Source organism: Echeneis naucrates, chromosome 7 (assembly GCF_900963305.1).
Source record: "Echeneis naucrates chromosome 7, fEcheNa1.1, whole genome shotgun sequence".
NCBI classification, from domain to species: domain Eukaryota; kingdom Metazoa; phylum Chordata; class Actinopteri; order Carangiformes; family Echeneidae; genus Echeneis; species Echeneis naucrates.
The window spans coordinates 22833093-22852698 of record NC_042517.1 but is presented as its reverse complement, the minus strand read 5'-3'; the positions used below and the strand labels follow the sequence as shown (position 1 = coordinate 22852698).

General features: G+C 43.5%; 2 protein-coding genes across 4 annotated transcripts in view; both read left to right on the top strand.

Moving 5' to 3' along the window:
* The first annotated feature begins 30 nt into the window (after positions 1-30).
* Positions 31-7890, top strand: sephs3 (selenophosphate synthetase 3). Of its 2 annotated transcripts, XM_029507304.1 has the most exons (8): positions 31-419; positions 1094-1197; positions 2015-2122; positions 3020-3174; positions 4059-4149; positions 4268-4367; positions 4796-5008; positions 6775-7890. In XM_029507304.1, the coding sequence occupies exons 1-8, from the start codon at positions 143-145 to the stop codon at positions 7023-7025; spliced, it is 1299 nt and encodes a 432-aa protein (XP_029363164.1). In that variant the 5' UTR covers positions 31-142; the 3' UTR covers positions 7026-7890. The 2 variants fall into 2 exon arrangements, with proteins under 2 accessions (XP_029363164.1, XP_029363165.1); XM_029507305.1 differs by lacking the exon at positions 4796-5008.
* A 3223-nt stretch (positions 7891-11113) lies between these two features.
* The window catches only part of ap4b1 (adaptor related protein complex 4 subunit beta 1), a 31874-nt gene continuing 23381 nt past the window's right edge, over positions 11114-19606 (top strand). For both annotated transcript variants that reach the window (XM_029505979.1, XM_029505980.1), the window contains exons 1-4: positions 11114-11183; positions 12448-12604; positions 17340-17564; positions 17676-17806. In XM_029505979.1, coding sequence (XP_029361839.1) covers positions 12492-12604; positions 17340-17564; positions 17676-17806 — 469 coding nt within the window. In that variant the 5' untranslated portion in view covers positions 11114-11183; positions 12448-12491. The remainder of the gene's footprint in view (positions 11184-12447; positions 12605-17339; positions 17565-17675; positions 17807-19606) is intronic.

The following is a 19606-nucleotide window of genomic DNA, read 5'->3' as shown; positions in this document are numbered from 1 at the left end:
AGGAAGTCGCTCCGGTCTTGCTGTGGTCCCTTGACTGCAGTGTCCTCACGCAGCGCGGCGGATACACGCTGCATTCAGCCTTGGCTGTTAGCTGACCGGGCTCTCCGACGGGGTTTGCGTCTTAAGTGGTCTTAAGGCGGGCATGTCAGCCTCAACTTCCCCGCCTCCCATGGCGGAGGTTGTGCGCACCGAGGGCTGTTTTCCCCCCGGATACAAGCCCTTCAAACCCGAGGAGCACGGCCTGGAGCGCGGGTTCCGTCTTACATCCTTTTCGGAGATGAAAGGATGAGGCTGCAAAGTCCCGCAGGAGGCTCTGCTCAAACTCCTGGCGGGACTAGAGCCGGACCGGGCTGACGGGACTGGAAAGGCCGGAGACCAAGGGTCGGAGTTCGTCCAGCAGTTGCCCGGCCCCCGGCTCGGTAAGGACCCGATTGGGAGTTAGCGGAGTGAGTCCTATATGTTAACCAACGCGGTTAGCTAGCAGAAGTGTTGCTAACCGTGCTAGCTTGTATTAACTAATAGCTATCGCAAACCAACAACTTGTTTTTAATGACTACCACTTGTGTTTGTTATGATATTAAGTTATAAAACGTGTATCTCATAACTAAAAAAACATCATAAATGAATTTAATAGATTGTAGTTATGTCAGGAAAACATCACAGTTTGCGTGAGTTGTTGGAAGTGCCTTGGTGTAGGTATGATTCAGCAGAAATCATTTTGATACTGGAAGGGCAGAGTTCAGCCGTGTGATGAAACATTTCCTGTGAGGGACTTTCACAGGACTGAAACACAGCTGTATGTTATACCTTGGACGAGCTGCAGAAGTCTGCGCTGTGTGGAAACTGGCGCATGTAGTAATACTGCGAAACCTGTTTCTACTCTTAATGCACCAACGCAATACCACGAAACAGTCCCTTTGCTGCCTGTCTGTTGGAAGCTAAACAAGTAGACAACCAAAAGACCACTACTACGATTGCATTTCAGTTAACACAAACTGAGCACTTAAAATAAGTTGAAATGTATCGCTGGGCTACTTTGCCAGTGACTGAATATTGCACACATGCCCTTGTGTCCACACTGTGATGTCTCCAGGTGTGGGAATGGACTGCTGTGTGATCCCTCTGCGACATGGAGGACTCTCACTGGTCCAGACCACAGACTTCTTCTATCCTCTGGTGGAGGATCCCTACATGATGGCAAGTTACTACCTTGTGTACTTGGGCACCCTGCAACTGTTAGTTGAGAGGCCAATCTGTTATAAATTTTTATGGATTCTTTCCGGCTTACTCATTTACGCAACTGTGATGATAACACAAGCATATCACATGATACCCACTGTTTCAGTTGTGCAACTATACATAATCACTTGGATGTGCATATGGTCAGGTTGCAGTAAATTTGAACCGTTTGCATTGTACTTTGTTACTCTCAAATTGATTGATGGTATCTCTTGTAATGAATTATCAACTTACTCCTCTTTTATTAAGAAGTAATAATCAGATACTGTTAGAATGTGACTTATGAGGGCAACAGTCTTTCCACACCTCTGGGCCAATGTAAAAAAAAAAAAAAAAAAAAGCAGTCAGCAGTCTTCTGGTGCTGTCTGCACATTTTTGAAGACTCCCTAGGTGGATGTTACTTAGGTTTAGAAGTAGGGAGCTGACAATGCCTTAAGTAGTTTTTAATACTCTCTGTTGCTCTCTGATCTCTTATACAGTACAGCTGTAACACACTATGTCAAGATACAGTCTATTGTGGAGCATCTGCAATTAAGTAGGAGTTTCTGGGCAAGTTTATTGTACCTTAGATGGTCCACCTTAACAGAAAAACAAACAGCTATTCAAAATGTCTGATCATGTCATATTTTCCAACTAAACATACACAACTTTAACACCAACTTCCCTTGTGTTACTGTTATACAGGAACTGTAAAGGTAGTCATATTTAAGAAGAACAATGGCAGAACTCTGATGGTTATTTTCTTATTCTGTCCCTCTCTCTGTGTGTTTCTCAGGGCAGAATAGCATGTGCTAATGTGCTCAGTGATCTCTATGCCATGGGGATTACAGAGTGTGATAACATGCTGATGCTGCTGAGTGTCAGCCAAAAGATGAATGACAAGGTAACATGATGTGTGTTCAGTAACGGATTCCAACTTTTTATATTCTCCAATAATCTTGCTATGGGCTGTGCCATATGACCAAACTGCTTACGACACCCACAACAGATACAAACATCTTAAAAATAACTTTGCTGTGAAACATTCTCCTATATTTTTTTTTATAGACAAACAAGACATCAACATCGAGGAAAGATAAACCCCAGTTTTGTAAATAATATCTTTAAACTACAAAATAGGCTGATCTTATTCTTGTGAAACAAAAATATTTCAGTCACAATTAAGAATATGAGAAGTGGTCAGAGTTGCTTGGGAATATAGAGTGAACAACAATAAAAACATCTGGGGTGGTGGTGATGTTTTAGGACAGGGTGACTTAAACTTCTATGTTGCCTCATCTTCAGGCTTTCAGATTATTTTATGGAGGTGACCTGCTTCAATGGTGGACAGATTAATTGTGTTCAGATGCCAGACTGTTGCTTTTGCTGATCATCCCAGTTCGCACTGATGAACATGCATTCATACACACATATTACAGCCTTTACTTCAAGCTAGTTCTTCATTTGCACGTACACGTTCACACATACTAATTACTGGGTCCCTCTTTCCTGGTATTGTTTACTGACTTATTGTTCTTTTAACTCCAGCCGTTTATCCTATTCTTATTATTTTAAATGCTTGTTTTTGTGGTGGTGGTGGTGGTGTTGTTTGGTTTTCTCTCGGGCACATTTAGAAGCATACACAAACCAGAAGTTCACACAATCTTCAATAGTCAAATCTCTTCCACACTACTGAATTATTTTCAAGCCCTATTTACAATTCCATGTGTACTGATTCCTCTGAGGTGAACTCAGGCCTCTTGTGACAGCTCTGTCTGTATGTCTGTGACTTATGACACAGGACCGTGAGCGGGTGATGCCGCTGATGATTCAAGGTTTTCGGGATGCAGCAGAGGAGGGAGGGACTTCAGTGACAGGTGGCCAAACTGTCATCAACCCTTGGATCATCGTAGGAGGAGTGGCATCGGTGGTGTGCCAGCCCAATGAGTTCATCATGTTAGTCAGTTGAAGTTGTTTTTCCACTTCCACTTTCCACTTTGTTTGGCCTACATGCTGTGTTAGATACTTGTTCATCTCATGCTTATTTACATGTCCTAGTACATTAATATTAGTGGCCTTCTACCGAGGAAGAATGCATTAGCTAGCCTTGTGAATTAACTAATTTAGCAATGGAAAGCATTATAATTATTTTTATTGTTGGTTTACTCACAGAAATGCCCCATTGTTTTATAAATATTCCTACATTTGAATCAGTCAACAGTTTCGCCCAAACTACTTTACTACCTTGATTTTTAATGCAATTTAAAGTTTGACAGTACAGGCTTTCAGTTAGCACAGCAAAACCAAACATGGCTGACAAGACTTTTGTCAAGCTTATTTGGGCTAAGAGAAGAAGCGATGTCAAATGTTTTTTACACTTTGAGTAATGTCCCAATTTAGAATGAACACAGATGATCTACATTGTGGGCAACTCCACTCAACCCTGATTGGCTCGGCTGATTGTTGCCATTTGTGGCATTTGGACATGTTGCCAAAAATTAGGTTGTGGTGTGCCCTCTAGAGAGCCAAACTTGCAACAAGTACAGTCGACATATTTTTTAACTGTCATTTAAACAACCATTATAAATGCCAATACCAGTTAATCATCAAATGGTTTATATCAGTCAATATTATCTGTATGTTCTAGTCACTTGGCATCATTAAGGCCAACTGCCACAAACACCCTTGGTGTAGGGACAGGGCCATTGGTGGAACTTAACGCCTTTTTTTTTTTTTTTTTTTTGGTTCATGCAATTTTCACACAGGAACATTTAAAGTGTTCCTTTGGCGATACACTTCTATAGGGCAGTAATGATCAGTGTGTTGGCACTTCTTTCCAGGCCAGATGGGGCTGTACCCGGTGATGTCTTGGTTTTGACCAAACCTCTAGGGACGCAGGTTGCTGTAAATGCTCACCAGTGGCTTGATCAGGTTGGTTGCTCATCTCAGCTTACCTTAACAGTGCATTAAGTGTTATCATCATATATTGACATGCATTTCTCCATCACCTGCACTTCCCTGTCCCTATTTTTTATACTTCTCTCACTAGCCGGAGAGGTGGAACAAGATCAAGCTAGTTGTCACCAAAGAGGAAGTCAAAGAGGCCTATCAGGAAGCTATGTTCTCCATGGCAACACTAAATCGCACAGGTAAACTGCACTTTGGTTACTGTGTACTGGACCTCTGCAGTCATCGCTAATATATTTACCATTTCATTTACAGCTAAGAGATTCTCTTACAGCTGTGGCCTCATTAACTGTTGTACAGTCTGATAAGATAACCTACATGATGTCTGGAGCTTCAGTGGTTCCTATCTTATAAGAAATTACATTCATTACATTACACAGTTAATTTCTGCGGCAACATTGTAGAGTCCCTGTTGTAGTTTGACAATGGCAGACCCACAGAAATCTAGAAACAACAGAGCACCTAAATGCTTGTGACAAGATTTAGACTTGATGAAATTCTTGTCTTGATTTCTTGCATGCTGAAATCATAAGAAATGCACACCTGAATGATGTCCACTCAACCACTGCTTTATTTATTTATTTATTTATTTATGGGGGCGGGTCTTCAGCTGCAGGACTGATGCACAAGTTCCAGGCCCATGCTGCAACCGATGTGACGGGTTTCGGGTTATTGGGACATGCCAACAACCTGGCAACACAGCAAAGAAACGAGGTGGCCTTTGTCATCCACAACCTACCAATCATAGCCAAGATGACTGCTATCAGTAAAGCCTGTGGAAATGCGTTCAACCTGGTTCATGGCACCTCATCAGAGACTTCTGGTATGAACACTGAAATTAATTCAATCAAGAATGAGCACATCATGTCGATATGAATGTCATAATTGAAGAATTGAAGGTCCACATAGTCTAAATGTAGATTTGCATGGTTTTTTGTTTGTTTGTTTGGGCCAGGATGAGTGGGTTATTATAAATCAGGTCAAGGTTCATATACTCTACTGTGAAAGCATACAAGTGCTCATCAAGGGACAAATATACATAACCTGGATTCAGAAACTGAGGCTTGAAACAAGCTATCAGGACTTATGGAACTTTATGATGTTACGACAAAGTAGTCACTGCTCTCAGCCATGCCCTTAGTCCAATTTTGCATGGCTTCACTGTCTTTGCACCTGTTCCATTTGTATCTGATCAATAGTCAGCCAATTTGGAGAGACTGAGCTATTGTCGCTAGAGCTCCATCAAGAAGCCTGGGAAAGGAGATGTAAAACTACACTTAGATAATAATAATACATTTTATTTAAGAGCACCTTTCAACTCACCCAATGACATGTTACAAACAGAATAAATTAAAATCACACGATGAAGTGAACCAAGGCAAAAAAAAAAAAAAAAATCACAATAAAATAAACCATGGTAAAGAAATCAACACAATAAAATAAGACATGAATGGTAAAAGCAGGGCGGTTAGAGGGAGTACGCAGTTTGGAACAGGTGAATTTTGAGTCTTGATTTAAGGGTGGGGATAGAGTCACAGTTATGGAGGTCAGGTGGTAGGGTGTTCCAGAGCTGGGCAGCAGAGTGACTGAAGGCTCTGCCCCCCATCGTGCTGAGGCAGGCAGGGGACACAGAGAAGTGGATGGAGGAGGATGATCTGAGGGACGAGTGGGGGTGGTGACATGCAGGAGGTCAGACAGGTAGGGGGGGGGCGAGGTTGTGGATGACCATGTATGTGTATAGGAGGAGTTTGTAGGTGATCCGATGTTTCACAGGGAGGTGCTGGAGGACGGGGGTGATGTGGCGGTATGTGGGGATCTTTGTGATGATGCGGGCAACTGAGTTTTGGATCAGTTGGATTTTATGAGGGAGGTCAAAGAGGAGAGAATTACAGTAGTCTAGACAGGGGGTGATGAGGCTGTGAACAAGGATGGAGGCAGTGTGGGTGATGAGGGAGGGGCAGAGTCTGTTTATGTTGCAGAGATGGAAATATGGGGGTGATAGTGTAGATAGTGGTGTAGATGTGAGTGAAAGGAAAGTGTGCTATTGAAGACAACTTTACCTGAGTGGAGGGGAAAGCTGAGGAGCTGTCAATGGTGAGAGAGAAACTTCAGATAGGGTGGATTTGGTGCAGAGGAGGAGGATTTTAGTTTTATTGCAGTTTAATTTAAGGAAATTTGAGGTAAATCAGCTTTTTAATTCAGAGAGACAAGAGGTGAGGGAGGGGGTGGGAGTGTGGAATTTGGTTTACAGGAAAGGTACAGCTGGGTGTCATCTGCAAAGCAGGGGAACTGGATAATGAATTTGCGGAGGATGAGACAAAGGGGGAAGAGATAGATGATGAAGAGAAGGGGCCCCAGGACAGATCCCTGGAGTACACCAGTAGTGGCTAAGTGAAAGATTTAAGCTGTACGAACTGAGTGGAACCAGCTGAGAGTAGTATGGGAGAGGCCATTGGAGGAGATGGTTTTTGGTTCTGTAAACCACATATAAGTCTTCTTGTTGATATCTCACTGGATAAATCACTGGACAAGTGCAAAATGTGGGCCCTTTTTAAAAGTGCAACTTTGTCTTCCTCTCCTCTTATGCAGGCGGGCTGCTGGTGTGTCTGCCCAGGGAGCAGGCAGCCAAGTTTTGCTCAGAGATGAAGAGCCAGAGCTCTGGAGCTGGAGGTCAGGGAGCAACTGGTGGGGCATGGATAATTGGAATAGTAGAGAAAGGCGACCGCCGTGCCCGCATCATTGACAAGCCCCGCATCATCGAGGTCCTACCACGAGGAAGCCAGGCAGCAAGTCAGGACAACAGCTCCACCAGCCCTGCTCCCAGCCCCAATTTGTCGTAGACAATGGCACTCCTCTGACACAGGGTGGGTGCGTGCGTGTGTGTGTGTGTGCGTGTGTGCGCGCACGTGTGTGTGTGTGTGTGTGTGTGTGTGTGTGTGTATGCATGTGCGCATGCATCTCATCCTGCTTGTCAGTCCAAATACTGAGAGCACACACACCAAAATTAGTTGTTTCCAGTGGAAGAGGGAATGGACAGCGTGTACTATCATTTATCTATCTTTGGAAGGGGCTGCTGAAAAAGGCCATTTACCATGCAATGAAATGTAAATTCAGGGTAGTATGGTTTAGTAACCCCTACCCTATGTTATATAGATCTAGACTCCTCAGCTTTCTTATCCATATATTTTATTTACTTTATGGAATTTATCTGAATGCAAAAGAAAACTTTCTTCAAAAGATTCTTGAGAAAACATTCCAAGTTTGTTTAGCCGAATTCAGCAGGTAATGAAAATTGAAGGGGTGTGTGTGTGTATGTATTTTATCAGTTAGAGTGTTTTGCTGTGGGGAGGTGGCGCTAAGTGGGTGATGTTAATGTCTTATATTGGTGACTATATCAAATGAAAAACAAAATGGTTCTTTAGTATTTGGCTCCACCCAAGAAGCCCAGAGGAAGGCTTGAGCAGCTCCCTCTAGACAGGTCGGGTGGTGCCCAGAGTGTCCATCTGTGTCAGCTAAATGGCTTTCCAGCAGCAAGTCCTTCCTACCCTTCCTTTTCATGAAGCTCTGCCTTTGAAACCCCAGCCAATGGGGGAAGGTGGAGTGGATGTTTGCCTTTGGATCGGGGTTGGCCTTAGACTGCTGGAGGTATAAAGCTGTATTTGTAGATTTCCTTTTCACCATCAATAAAAACCATCATCAACTTAGTGTGTGTGTATGTTTGCCTCAAATTTAACATTCAAAATTTTCAGTCCTATGATAAATTAAATTGTGATGCTTACATGCTCACTCAATATGTTCAGCCATGAAAGGGTCAAAAAAGTTTAAATGTTTAAATGTAGCCCATAGAAAATTGTTTCCAGGGTTAATCAGTTCTAAAGCAAGTGAAAAATTAAAGTGTTAAAAAATGTAAACTAAGTTTGAGTGAATAATGTGTTGAAACATAATTTGCAACTACTGAGTATAGGAGACAGCTCCACCACTTTAGCAGGGACAAGGCAGGACGTGGAAGGATCATTTCACCAATTTGGATCCTTAAAATCATCTGGCCCTTGTGACAAGCAGTGCTCAATTCATGAAACACTTAACACTTGTGTGCTTCATTATGGTATTCCATTTAAGGCTCGGAATCAAGACTAGGAGTGGTTTATGATTGGCAGAATGGCTCATTTGTGGGTGCTTTATCATATTCTATACTTTGGATTATTTCCCACAGTGCACTAAACATGTATATTTGGCAGTGATTTTATATTTGAAGTGATCAATGCTGAGAAAGTTCTCCTTATAAAATGCTCATCAAGACATGATTAGCAGCCAGATATGAATCGATTCAATGACCTGGATGAATGAGAATATTCATAGACAAACTGCCGGCGGTGTTCCAGCGGGAGAAGGGGAGGTCTGCTGTCTCCTGTCGTTAGATTAGGGCCGTGGTAGAGAGTGCTGGAGCCGCTATCGTTCCGTGTACGCTGCGTAGTCCCAGCATCAACATGGAGGCTATATATTATTACATATTTCATGAAATCCAAAACATCAATAGGCTGTTGATGAAAACACCATCCCTGGGTACCAGCATGTGGACAGCCTGGAAGAGTACTTGGCGGAGCTTTGGGATCAGACCTCTCTTTGTCTCAGCAACCAGCAGGTGGACACAATCTTATCACTGTGGCAGGCCTTGGATGAAGGTGATAAGCAGCAGGACAGACATTTGAGTGGCTGGCTTAGGACGCCGAAGAAACCCTCAAAGGTATCTGGTGTAGAGAGCACCACCCGTTGCTCATTAGGAGCAAGTGTTACATCTTCCCAGTGGGCTGACTGCAGTCGGTTGGTAGAGAACATTTTTATAAGACTCAGATCTCCATCCAAGGCAAGTCAACTGATTCGAGGTGGTCCTTAATTCTAGGGGCTATCGTCGAATCAGACAGCTTGTGGTTGGGAATGCTCTGGTGATTCATGGGACAGACATTCAGCTTTTTGAAGTCAATCAAAGCACCCTCATCCAGTGGTACAACAGCAGACAAAAGAGACAGGGGCTGTCTGTGTTGCTCCAGGGCACTGCGTTACCTCCAGCCATCCCTGTTTCTGCACAGCTTCTTTAGGAAGCAAGAGTACTTCCTGATGAACCCATGCAGCCAAAAGAGGAACATCAGTACAGGCTGCCGGAGTGTACAGCAGGCCAGGCACAGCAGAGGTCAGACAGCCTCTACTCAGCGCCCACGTCCCATCATGCCAAGGGGGCCAGTGACGAGGCAGGTGCTTGCTCCACCCCCAGCACCAGGACTGTTTCTGGCACCTCAGGTCATCACACCAGCAGGAGTGATACAGTTAGTCCTTCCTGTGGCAGCTGTTCAGGGCACCAGCCCACAAGCAAGTGCGCCTTCCACAGTGGAAGCTGGGACCACCCCAAAGAGGCCATACAGTTGAACTGTTGAGGCAAACACTTGCAAGAAGTGTGGTAGTTCTGCACTGCCAAGACTGGATGCAGCCAGTACCGTGGCAGGGTGTATTGTCCGGTTACTGAATCCCAGCCAAAAGACCAGTGGCTACAGGCATTGAGGAGAAAATTCTCTAAATAATAATAATAAAGGTCATAATGTAAAATGATTTGTAAATAGTTTATAATTGTAGATAGTAGTTCTGTTGTAAATATTTTGTCATGGGGTGGGGGAGTGAGGACCTAAATGCAGGAGCACGCAGAACCAGATTGAGGTGAGAAATGAATATTTTTAATGAAAAAATCCTAAAACTAGAAAAGGATTAGGGTTAGGGTTAGAAGGGTCTCAGAGACTGAGGACATGGATCAGAGGACAAATGACCAGCAGACAAAAGACAACACAGAAGACAACAAAGATCTGACAAGGACTAAACAGAAACCAGGACTTAAAAACACAGTAAACTAAACAAGACACAGGTGAACCACATTACGGCAGGGAACACAATCAACAGGAGGGAAACAGAACAATGTAATATTTTATATAAAATGTGTAAAAGGATTTGTGTTCTGTTTTAATTACATTATTCAAAAGTGTTTGTTTCTGTTTCTGTGAAAAAATAAAACTGGTGCAGTGCAATTTACAACCAGTGTTTTAATTGACAGTTTGTGAAAAACAGCACAACAGCAACAACAATAATACCAGTAATAACAATAATAACAATGGTGATTAATATAACAATGAAGATGACAACACTCACTCACAATTACATGGCATATTGTTCACATGTTAGTTAGGATGAACAGACACTCAAAAAAAAAAAAAAAACTAACAGAGGGAAAAGAAACATGCTTAGAGGAGGATTTTCCAGTTGCGGTAAATGTGGGTGGTAGTCTTTGATGATGATGAAGAGGACTTTCAGAATGAGGGTTAGCAATGTAAGGATCTGGTACACAAGTCATGTGATGAACCCCTTGCAGTGGGCAGTCCTTTTCTTCAGGTAGGTGAGCGGAAAAAAAATAATTATTACACTAAAGAAATTATAAAATTATATATATACGACATATAAAGAAATATGTCAATGAAATTATTTCTTTACATGAAAAAATTACATTTGTAAAAGATGCCAAACAATCCTTGCATGTAGTTAGATACTTAAAGGATTTGATGCATTTTACATAGGTCGTGGGTTCCAATCCCGTTCATGGCACGTCCAAAACATTTTAAAAAGTCAAACGCTTCCTACTTGTTCTCAGGCAGCTAGAAATACATCCATCAATAGCTTATGGATACAAAATACTCACTCTTTTCCTCTTTTTCCCTCTTTTGTCTTCTCTCCCCATCTCCCCCTTCTTTTACGGACGAATGTTCCCCAGTTTACGTTCATCAACATGGATTGATCGGCTGTTTTTCCGGCGAGTGCTATTTTTCCTCCAACCAGCAGAGAGCAGCATGCCACGAACACAACACAAAACCAGAAGAGGAAGAAATGCGGAAGAGCTCACGGTGTAAACAAGCTAGTCATCCGGGCTCCGCTGCGGATAAGATCCACACTCTGGAGTGTTAACGGTAATGTTGGTATACTAGAAATTTTCTTCACAGAAATTTTGAGAGAGCTTTTGAGAGTGGGGGTGCAGTGTGTGTCTGCGTGTGTCTCTGCCACACAGTAATGAAAAAAGTAAACATAACTCTGTATGTCTGTCAGTGAATGTCACTCACTGTGTGTGTGTGTGTGTGTGTGTGTGTGTGTGTGTGTGTGTGTGTGTGTGTGTGTGTGTGAGTGAGAGAGTGAGAGAGTGAGTGAATGAGTGAGTGAGTGAGTGAGACAGAGATAGAATACCTGTCTTTCTTTTATTGTATGCCCATCTTTGTGTATGTCCTTATGTCTAAGTATGTCTCTGTGTCTTTGTCACACAGTAATGTATGACCAAAGTGAACAACGTGGACTTCAGCTCTGTTTTTGTGTGTCTCTGTTTGTGTCTGCCAATCAGTGTGTGTGTGTTTGTGTGCGTCTCTGTCCCACAGTAATGTTTGAACTGAGTGGACCACATTGACTTTAACCCTGTGTGTGTGTTTTTGTCTGTTCCTCAGTGTCTACGCGTTTGTCTGTCTGTGCTTGTCTGTTTGTGTATGCCGCAAAATGTGTGTCTGTGTGAATATCTTTGTGTATATGTATCTGTCTTTTAGTGTATGTCTGTATATGTCTATGAGTGTTTGTCTGTATGTTTGTGTGTCCGTGTCAGTTGATAAACTACTGTAATATCAGAGGAGTCTGCACCTGCGGCAGACACACACACACACATCCAGCTGTCCCCTGTAGCTCCAGGGTTGGTGGGACAATGCCCCAAGAGCAGAGCAAAGAATCCTAACCTTAAAGATGAAAGCTGAATCGATTTACTCTCTTAAGAGCTGTAATAATTCCGATGAACTTTTATTATTCATTTATATTATTCATTTATTTATTATTTGATTTATTCTTTAGTCTGCTATATAATGTCTCAGATAAACGTGCAAATTATTCTATATGCTCAGTAATAATTGAGATAAAAGGCTGGCTTCCTCTAAATGCTCTGTAACAATTAAGATAAAAGCCTGACTTATTTTATTTGCTCTCTAATAATTAAGATAAAGGCCTGACATATTTTATGTCTTGAACAATTCAGCTAACCATCTGACTTATTCTGTTTATTGTGCAATAATTCAGATAAAACATGATTTACTCTTCTTTGGTGTTAAATAGCTTTATACTAAACTGATCAGTATCATCAACAAGCCATAGAATCACTATTTGTCAACAAGTGTATGTTAATATTGTGTTTAATTTCAAAATCAGCCTTTGTTGAGGCTGTACCAGTGTGCAGGTTGGCAGTGGCCACCATGCCTTATATAGGCAGTGAGGACACTGTCCGGGACCTAAGAAGAGTTCTGTCCAACCCCAATGTCCAGTCTGACCAACTACGCTACAGGAACACTATCCTCAAAGTTATCAGGTAGGTCACAGACAGGCAGATTGCTCTCACCCTCTGATTATCCGTTAGACACAGAGTGATCCATTCAAGATCGACGAAACGAAAATCAGGAATTATTTACTGTCATTATACTTGTACATAACAAAATTTTGACAGGTAGTTCTCAGCATACAAAAGGACATCTTAAAATATTTACAAAAGACGATAGAAACACACTACAAAAAAGAAGTAGGTAATAAATACACAAAAAATTTAATGAATACACATGGACATAAATACATATAATGTACATATGTGCAATCGACACAATGTCAAGACATTGGACACAACGGGAAGATAAGCAGCTGATGTGGGAAGATCAGGTGTAATGTATCAAGTGCAGCTGGTGTAAGGTCCAGAGTTAAAGCATGGTGAGTGAGAGTGTCCCTGCATTGGTTACCCTCACTCTGGTTTCAGGTGATCTGTGTGAGTGTGTGGGGGTGGTGGATGGATTTCACAGCCCTAAAGAGGAAGCTGTCTTTCAGTATGGTGGTGCAAGTTTCCTGTACCACTTTCTAGAACAGAGGTGTCCAAATCCGTTCCTGGAGGGCCACTGTCCTGCATGCTTTAGATGTTTCCTGCTCCAAAACACCTGATTCAAATGAGTGGCTCCTGATCAGACCTCAGCAGAGCTTGATGATGAGCTGATCATTTGAATCAGGTGTGTCCTGCATGCTTTAGAGCCCAACAAGCCAGCGGCAGTCTCCAGCCCAGAGCCCAGTCAGCGTCTGCCAGCAATCAAGAGGAAGATGGAAGGAAGGAAAGATCAGTGGCCCAAATCTAGCCAGGAGAGAGAATGGCAGACCATTTATTCAGACCTGGTCCTCCTTCTAGAACAACAGAAGGGTCTTGTTGAAAGAAAACTGGATAGCAGTGGAGCCACCATTTACAGCCATGGTGCCGAAAGAAGTCGAGAAGGCAGCGGGAAATTGATAGATTGGTGAAAGAGAGGAGACTTTAAAAGTAGTGGAGGAAGGCCACAGAGATAGAAAAAGAAGGAATTGAAGTTCTACAAACTGAAATAAAGCAGTGACTGATAAAGTTGCGAAGGGCAGAGTACCTCAGTTGACAACGCAAGAGGAAAGAACAGACAAGGACCCTCTTCTACAGCAATCCCCATAGCTTTGTCAAAGGCTTTTTTTGACCTTTTGGAGCCTCAAACCGCCCATAAAAGCCCTGGAAGAGCACCTGAGGAACACTTACTCTGATGATTGGAGGTACGAGTCAGTCACCATCCCGAATGACATGCCACCACTTCATGCACCGGGACACCAAATAAACATAAGTTTTGTCAGATCAGCCTGCTGAATGTGGAGAGAAAGATATTCTTCAGGGTCCTTGATCAAAGGCTCTCCACATTCCTGCAAAGAAACCTACATGTGGTTTTCTTAGACCTCACCAACGCCTTTTGGGTCAATCCCCCACAAGATCTTGTGGACGGCCTTCAACTACTTTGGCGTACCAAACCACATCACTGGATTGGTCAAGAGCTACTACCGGGATTTCCAGTTCTCTGACAGCTGAGGGTAACACCACTTCCTGGCAGCATCTGGAAATTGACATCATGGCTGGCTGCATAATTTCCCCTCTGGCTTTCGTTATGGCAATGGAGGTGGTCATACGGGCATCTCACTGGGTGGTGGAAGGCGAGAGGACCAAAAGTGGCATGTGTCTTCTACCAATCAGAGCCTATATGGACGACATGACCATCATACCAACAACAAAACCATGCACCAGTTCTCACAGACAGGCCATCAAAGAGCTTGCCAGCACTGTTGTGAGGACAATCCATTGATTGTGGTTGAAGAGGAGTGACGCCATCTGGGCAGCTAAAGAAAACACCTAACCACGAGACATGCACCCAGGCTCGGTCAACCTGAGTTGGGCCTTCCTCAGCAGAGGCTGTATTGTGAGCAACAGCCGAAACATCCTAAGATGCTGGAGTACACAACTGCTGTGATGATGTGTCCCATGGTTAAGCCCTTTAGCAGCAACACCTAGCACCCTCAGGTATGTGGTCAGGCACAGGCTTGGCTCAGGGAGGAGGACGCCCCGGCCATATAGAGTCCCTGGGACTTTGAAACAACTAGCCCTTTCACTGAATTGTTCTAGTGCTCCAACTATGAGTCAGAGGCCAGTGTCTATGGGGAAAATGAATATCACCAGTTAACCTAAACATTCATGTCCTTGGACTGTAGGGGGAAACCGGAATACCCAGAAGAAACCCATGCAGGCATGGTTAGAACATTCAATCTCTACACAGTTGTTGTGGGGCAACAGTGTGAACCCCTATGCCACCATACTGCCCCACACCTGAACAATAATTGGAAAAAAGCATATTGTGATTATTTTCTCAAATTCATTCATTCATTCATCTTCTACTATTTCCGGGTTGACAGGGGGTGCTAGAGCCAATCCCAGCTCACATTGGGTGAGGGCGAGGTGCACCCTGGACAGGTCACCAGTCCATCACAGGGCCAACACACGCAGACAGACAGAGACAAAAAACTACTGACACTCAGACCTACAGAAAATTTAGAGTCACCTATTAACATCTATTGGGAACTACATCATTAACTAACCCTAAACATGCATGTCTTTGGACAGTTGGAGGAAACAAGTGTACCAAGAGGAAACCCACACAAGCAGTGGGAGAAGATGCAAACTGCACAGACAAAGGCCCTGACTCTGGGAATCAAATCAGTGACTTTCTTGCTGTGACGTAACAGCACTAACCACTATTCCCCCATGCTGCCAATTTGTCAGATTTTGCTTGTTGTTATTTTAGTTGAGAAAAAAAAATTAAGGCTGATGATGTTATCTTTATTAGCCACTTAAAAAACACGCTCGCTGTTAGGTCTCAGAACGGAGGCAGGAGCTTCAGATCGTGGGGGCAGGCAGGGGTCAGAAAACTAGGCAGAATAATCCAGGGGCTAGACAGAAACTCTAAGACTCGGTAAACAGGCAGGGTTCAGGAAACAGACAGGTATGCAGATAGGTATAATGAACGCTGGAATGCTAGGCAACAAAACAATAGGCAGTCTGGCAGAGGGCAGGGGAAGGTAGACTGGTATAAGTGCTAGAAGACTGATCGGTGAGCCCCCCCAGTGAGATTGGTGGGTGGAGGGGTTCAGGAGGAGGGCTGGAGTAGACTTTCTGACAGGTCTGAGGCGAGAAACGTGAAACGTGGGGTGGACCCTCACGGAATCAGGGTTGAGCGGGCCAGTAACCAGGTGCGGCAGCACTGAAAAATGAAGGCCTGGACCGATGGGACTCTAGCCTCCTTCTGAGCTGGGAAAAGTGGCTGTTGGTACTCCTGGGAGCACTCGAAAGGTGACAGTCTTGTAGTTGAGCTAGGAAGGGTTTTTGTGGGTGTACTCTACTCATAACAGTTGCTTGGACCAGGATGAGGGGTTGCAGAATGAGAGGCAATGCAGGGCTGTCTCCAACTCCTGATTGACTCTCTCTGTCTGGCCGTTAGACTGCAAGTGGAAATTGGAGGACATGCTGACAGAGGCTCCGAGAAGCCTGCAAAACTCCCGGCAGAGGTGAACTGAGGCCCGTGGTCTGAGACAATTTCACTAGGAAGGCCATGCGCACGGAAAATGTGCTGTAAGAAAAGTTCAGCAGTCTTTAGCAGATGGTAACTTGGGTAATGGAATGAAATGAGCAGCCTTAGAAAAACGGTCCACCACAGTGAGTATGGGGTCGATGAGGGACTGACAGAGATTGTAGGAAACTGGCTGAGGCTTGGCGTAGGCTCTTATTCTTGGAGCAAACCTAACAGGTGGCCAAAAAGTCCCTGATATCCCTCTCCATCAATGCCCACTAGAAACGCTGCTTGAGGAGTGCCAGGGCGTGGGTAACTCCAAGATGGCAGGCCAGGGGTGAGGAATGTCCACATTGAAGAACCCGTGAGCAAAGGTTGGCTGGGACAAAGAGGCAGTTATCAGGGCAAACACTAGGGGCAGGAAACTGAGACTTTGCCTGTATTACCTTGTCTTCCAAAAGCCAAGTAACGGCGCCAAGCAGACAGGCAGATGGGAGAATCCCCTCAGGCTCTGCCTGGAAGATCCGGCGGTAGGAGAGGACGAAGCAAAAGTGGTTGAAGAACAGGGCCCATCTGGTCTGGTGGGAGTTGAGCCTCTTAGCTGAGTGGATGTACTCCAAATTTTTGTGGTCTGTCAATACCACAAAAGGTTGCTCTGCACCTTCCAGCCAGTGCCTCCACTCCTCCAAGGCAAGTTTGACAGCTAGCAACTCCTATTTAACAATGTCATAGTTTCTCCACAAATGACAATTTGTGGGGAAAAAAGGCCACAGGGGTGCAGCTTGTGATTCTTGCTGGAACCCTGGGAGAGGACGGCCCCCACACCGGAATCAGAAGCATCGACCTCTACAAGAATTATAATAATATAGATGCACTAAGTCATATATCACATATAAGTATGTTGCAATTTTTATTATATTTTGATTAACTATGTAGTTTTGTTCATTGCATTCCAGAGCATGGTCACTCAAACTAGAGAAAATCTAAAGTGTCTGGATTCCCTCACCCATATCTCACCTTTTGGCCTAGAAGTTTTGCCACAGGGTTAATAGTCGAGTTTTTCTGCTTCCTGGCTCTGTACATTGTGTCTGGGTTTCATCATAAGATTAATGTGAACTCTGTCATATTTTATTCTTCTCTTTCTCACCCCCCTGCTCTCTATCCCAGGGCGATGTCACAGGGTGTGGATGTATCTGGCCTGTTCAGTGAAATGGTAAAAGCATGTGCCACAGTGGACATAGTGCAGAAGAAGCTGGTTTATGTCTTCCTGTGTTCCTACGCCACTCTGAACCCGGAGTTGTCCCTGCTGGTCATCAACACTCTGAGGAAAGACTGTCAGGATCCTAACCCAATGGTTCGAAGCCTGGCCCTGAGAAACATGACAAACCTCAGGTGAGGTGTTGTAAAGAGAGAGGGATGCACACACACACACACACACACACACACACACACACACACACCGACCTGTTGATTGATGATAATGCGTGGTTCTGTGTTTGGCAGGTTACCCAGTTTGGTGGAGTATGTGGAGCAGCCTCTGACAGCAGGACTGAGGGACAGAGCAGCTTGTGTCCGACGGGTGGCTGTACTTGGCTGGGCCAAGCTACACAATCTCCAAACAAACTCAGAGATAGGTAAATAGGGAGGATGACCTTACTCTCTAACCAATAGCACCTGAGTGTAAAGGGTGTCCAAGAAATACCATTTCCGACAGGATTTTAGTATTTAGAGGATTCTTGTTCTGTGCCTTCATCAACATCATCAAATGACACTTTTGTCGTTTTTAGAGTAGTGTTATTGTGAGATGCAGTCAGATGTGGAGTATATGAGGCAAGCAACACGACATTTTTGGGCCTTCAACTGCCCAAAATGGAAATTATGTATCCAGGAACCTCAGCCTCATACATAACAAAGTCTGGAGACCACAGGAAATAGTTTGGGATCATGGGAGCTGCTGTCTTTTATCACCATTGTCATCTGCTGATTATAACCAGCAGAAACGCAGCTTCACATTTAAAGTCAGTGCTTTGCTCAGACTGGACGGTGAACACAAGAAATGAGAGAGTTGAGAGACTGCTGCCGAGATTTGTTTTGAATGCGTCTTTGATCCTGACATTAAGGAGGTTTTTAGCTGAAGCTGAATGACCCACATACTTCCTATCCTCTCCAGCACTAACAGCACATCTGATTATAAGCACTATAAACACATTTTCACTAAAATAAAAGTAAAATCTCTAATTTACTAATGCTGTCCAGTAGACTAAGGATGTCTCTGAGCAGCTGTGAGTTGAACTGTTCAACATTTCATTAAATTATTTTACTGATATCTTAAGATTTTGATGTTTGATGACTTAAATTCTTCAACTGGTTGAAATTCAGTTGATAACAGTTGAAAATTATCAAGGTGTGAAAAAAGAAGACATGTAGAGGACATGGTGTAATTTGACAGGTGGCCAATGAGACATTAGCATGACAATGGTAATGTATCTGTTACGGCTTCCAAGATCAGTTATGCTGCTGTAAGTCTTTCTCCCTCTCCCTTAGCACCCACCCTCCCCCATCTGTCTCTGGCTTTCTCTGGCTCTCTCTCTCTATCTCCCATGCATTTAGATTCCAGCATGTGTCTAACTTAGTTTCTTCCTGTAGTATGGGTTTTGTCCCTCCTGTCGTCTCTCTTCCTGTTGCCATCCTACAGGTGCTGAATCATCTCTACTCCATGTTTCTGCTGAATCCCTGCTGGCGAATAGCTACCATTAGTTATCATTACAACTGGTCATTTCCCATTGTTATTTCCTCAGCTAAAAGCCCTATTTCACGTACTGCCAATATTTATTAGTGCATGCTTAGTTTTATTAGTTTGCAATCACTGTTTACATCAGTATGTTTTGCCTACATTTTCTATGGCATCTTCTCCCCTCCTGCTCGCTTTTTCTCACTTAATTTCCCCATAGATACAGATTTGATCTGTTGAAATCACTGATGCCTCTGCTTTCATTTATGATGGGAAAAACAGATCTCAACAACATATCAATCATATCAATGTGGCCAAGTTACATTTTATGTCTTTAGATTGCACAGGTTTGAACACAAATGCTTGGAAAAAGTCTAACATTAGAGGACAAAATGTTTCTGCTAATTGCAAAATTAGAGATGGGCATATAGTGATGTGGTCAGGTCAATGGATGCTTGTATGGAGATGAGACCTCACACAAGGAGCTTTACTGATATGTAGATGTCCCATGCGCCTCATTTCTGCAGTAACTACATGCAAATGCAAATGGGATGCAAATCTCTACACAGTATTCACTTTGTAATGCAGCTAGCATGTTTTAAACATAGAATGACTGTATAAGCAAATGCAGATTTGTGCCTAAAAAAGAAGCCAATGTTGAAATACCTTAAACCTGCCTATTATCTAATGACCATGAGGCAGT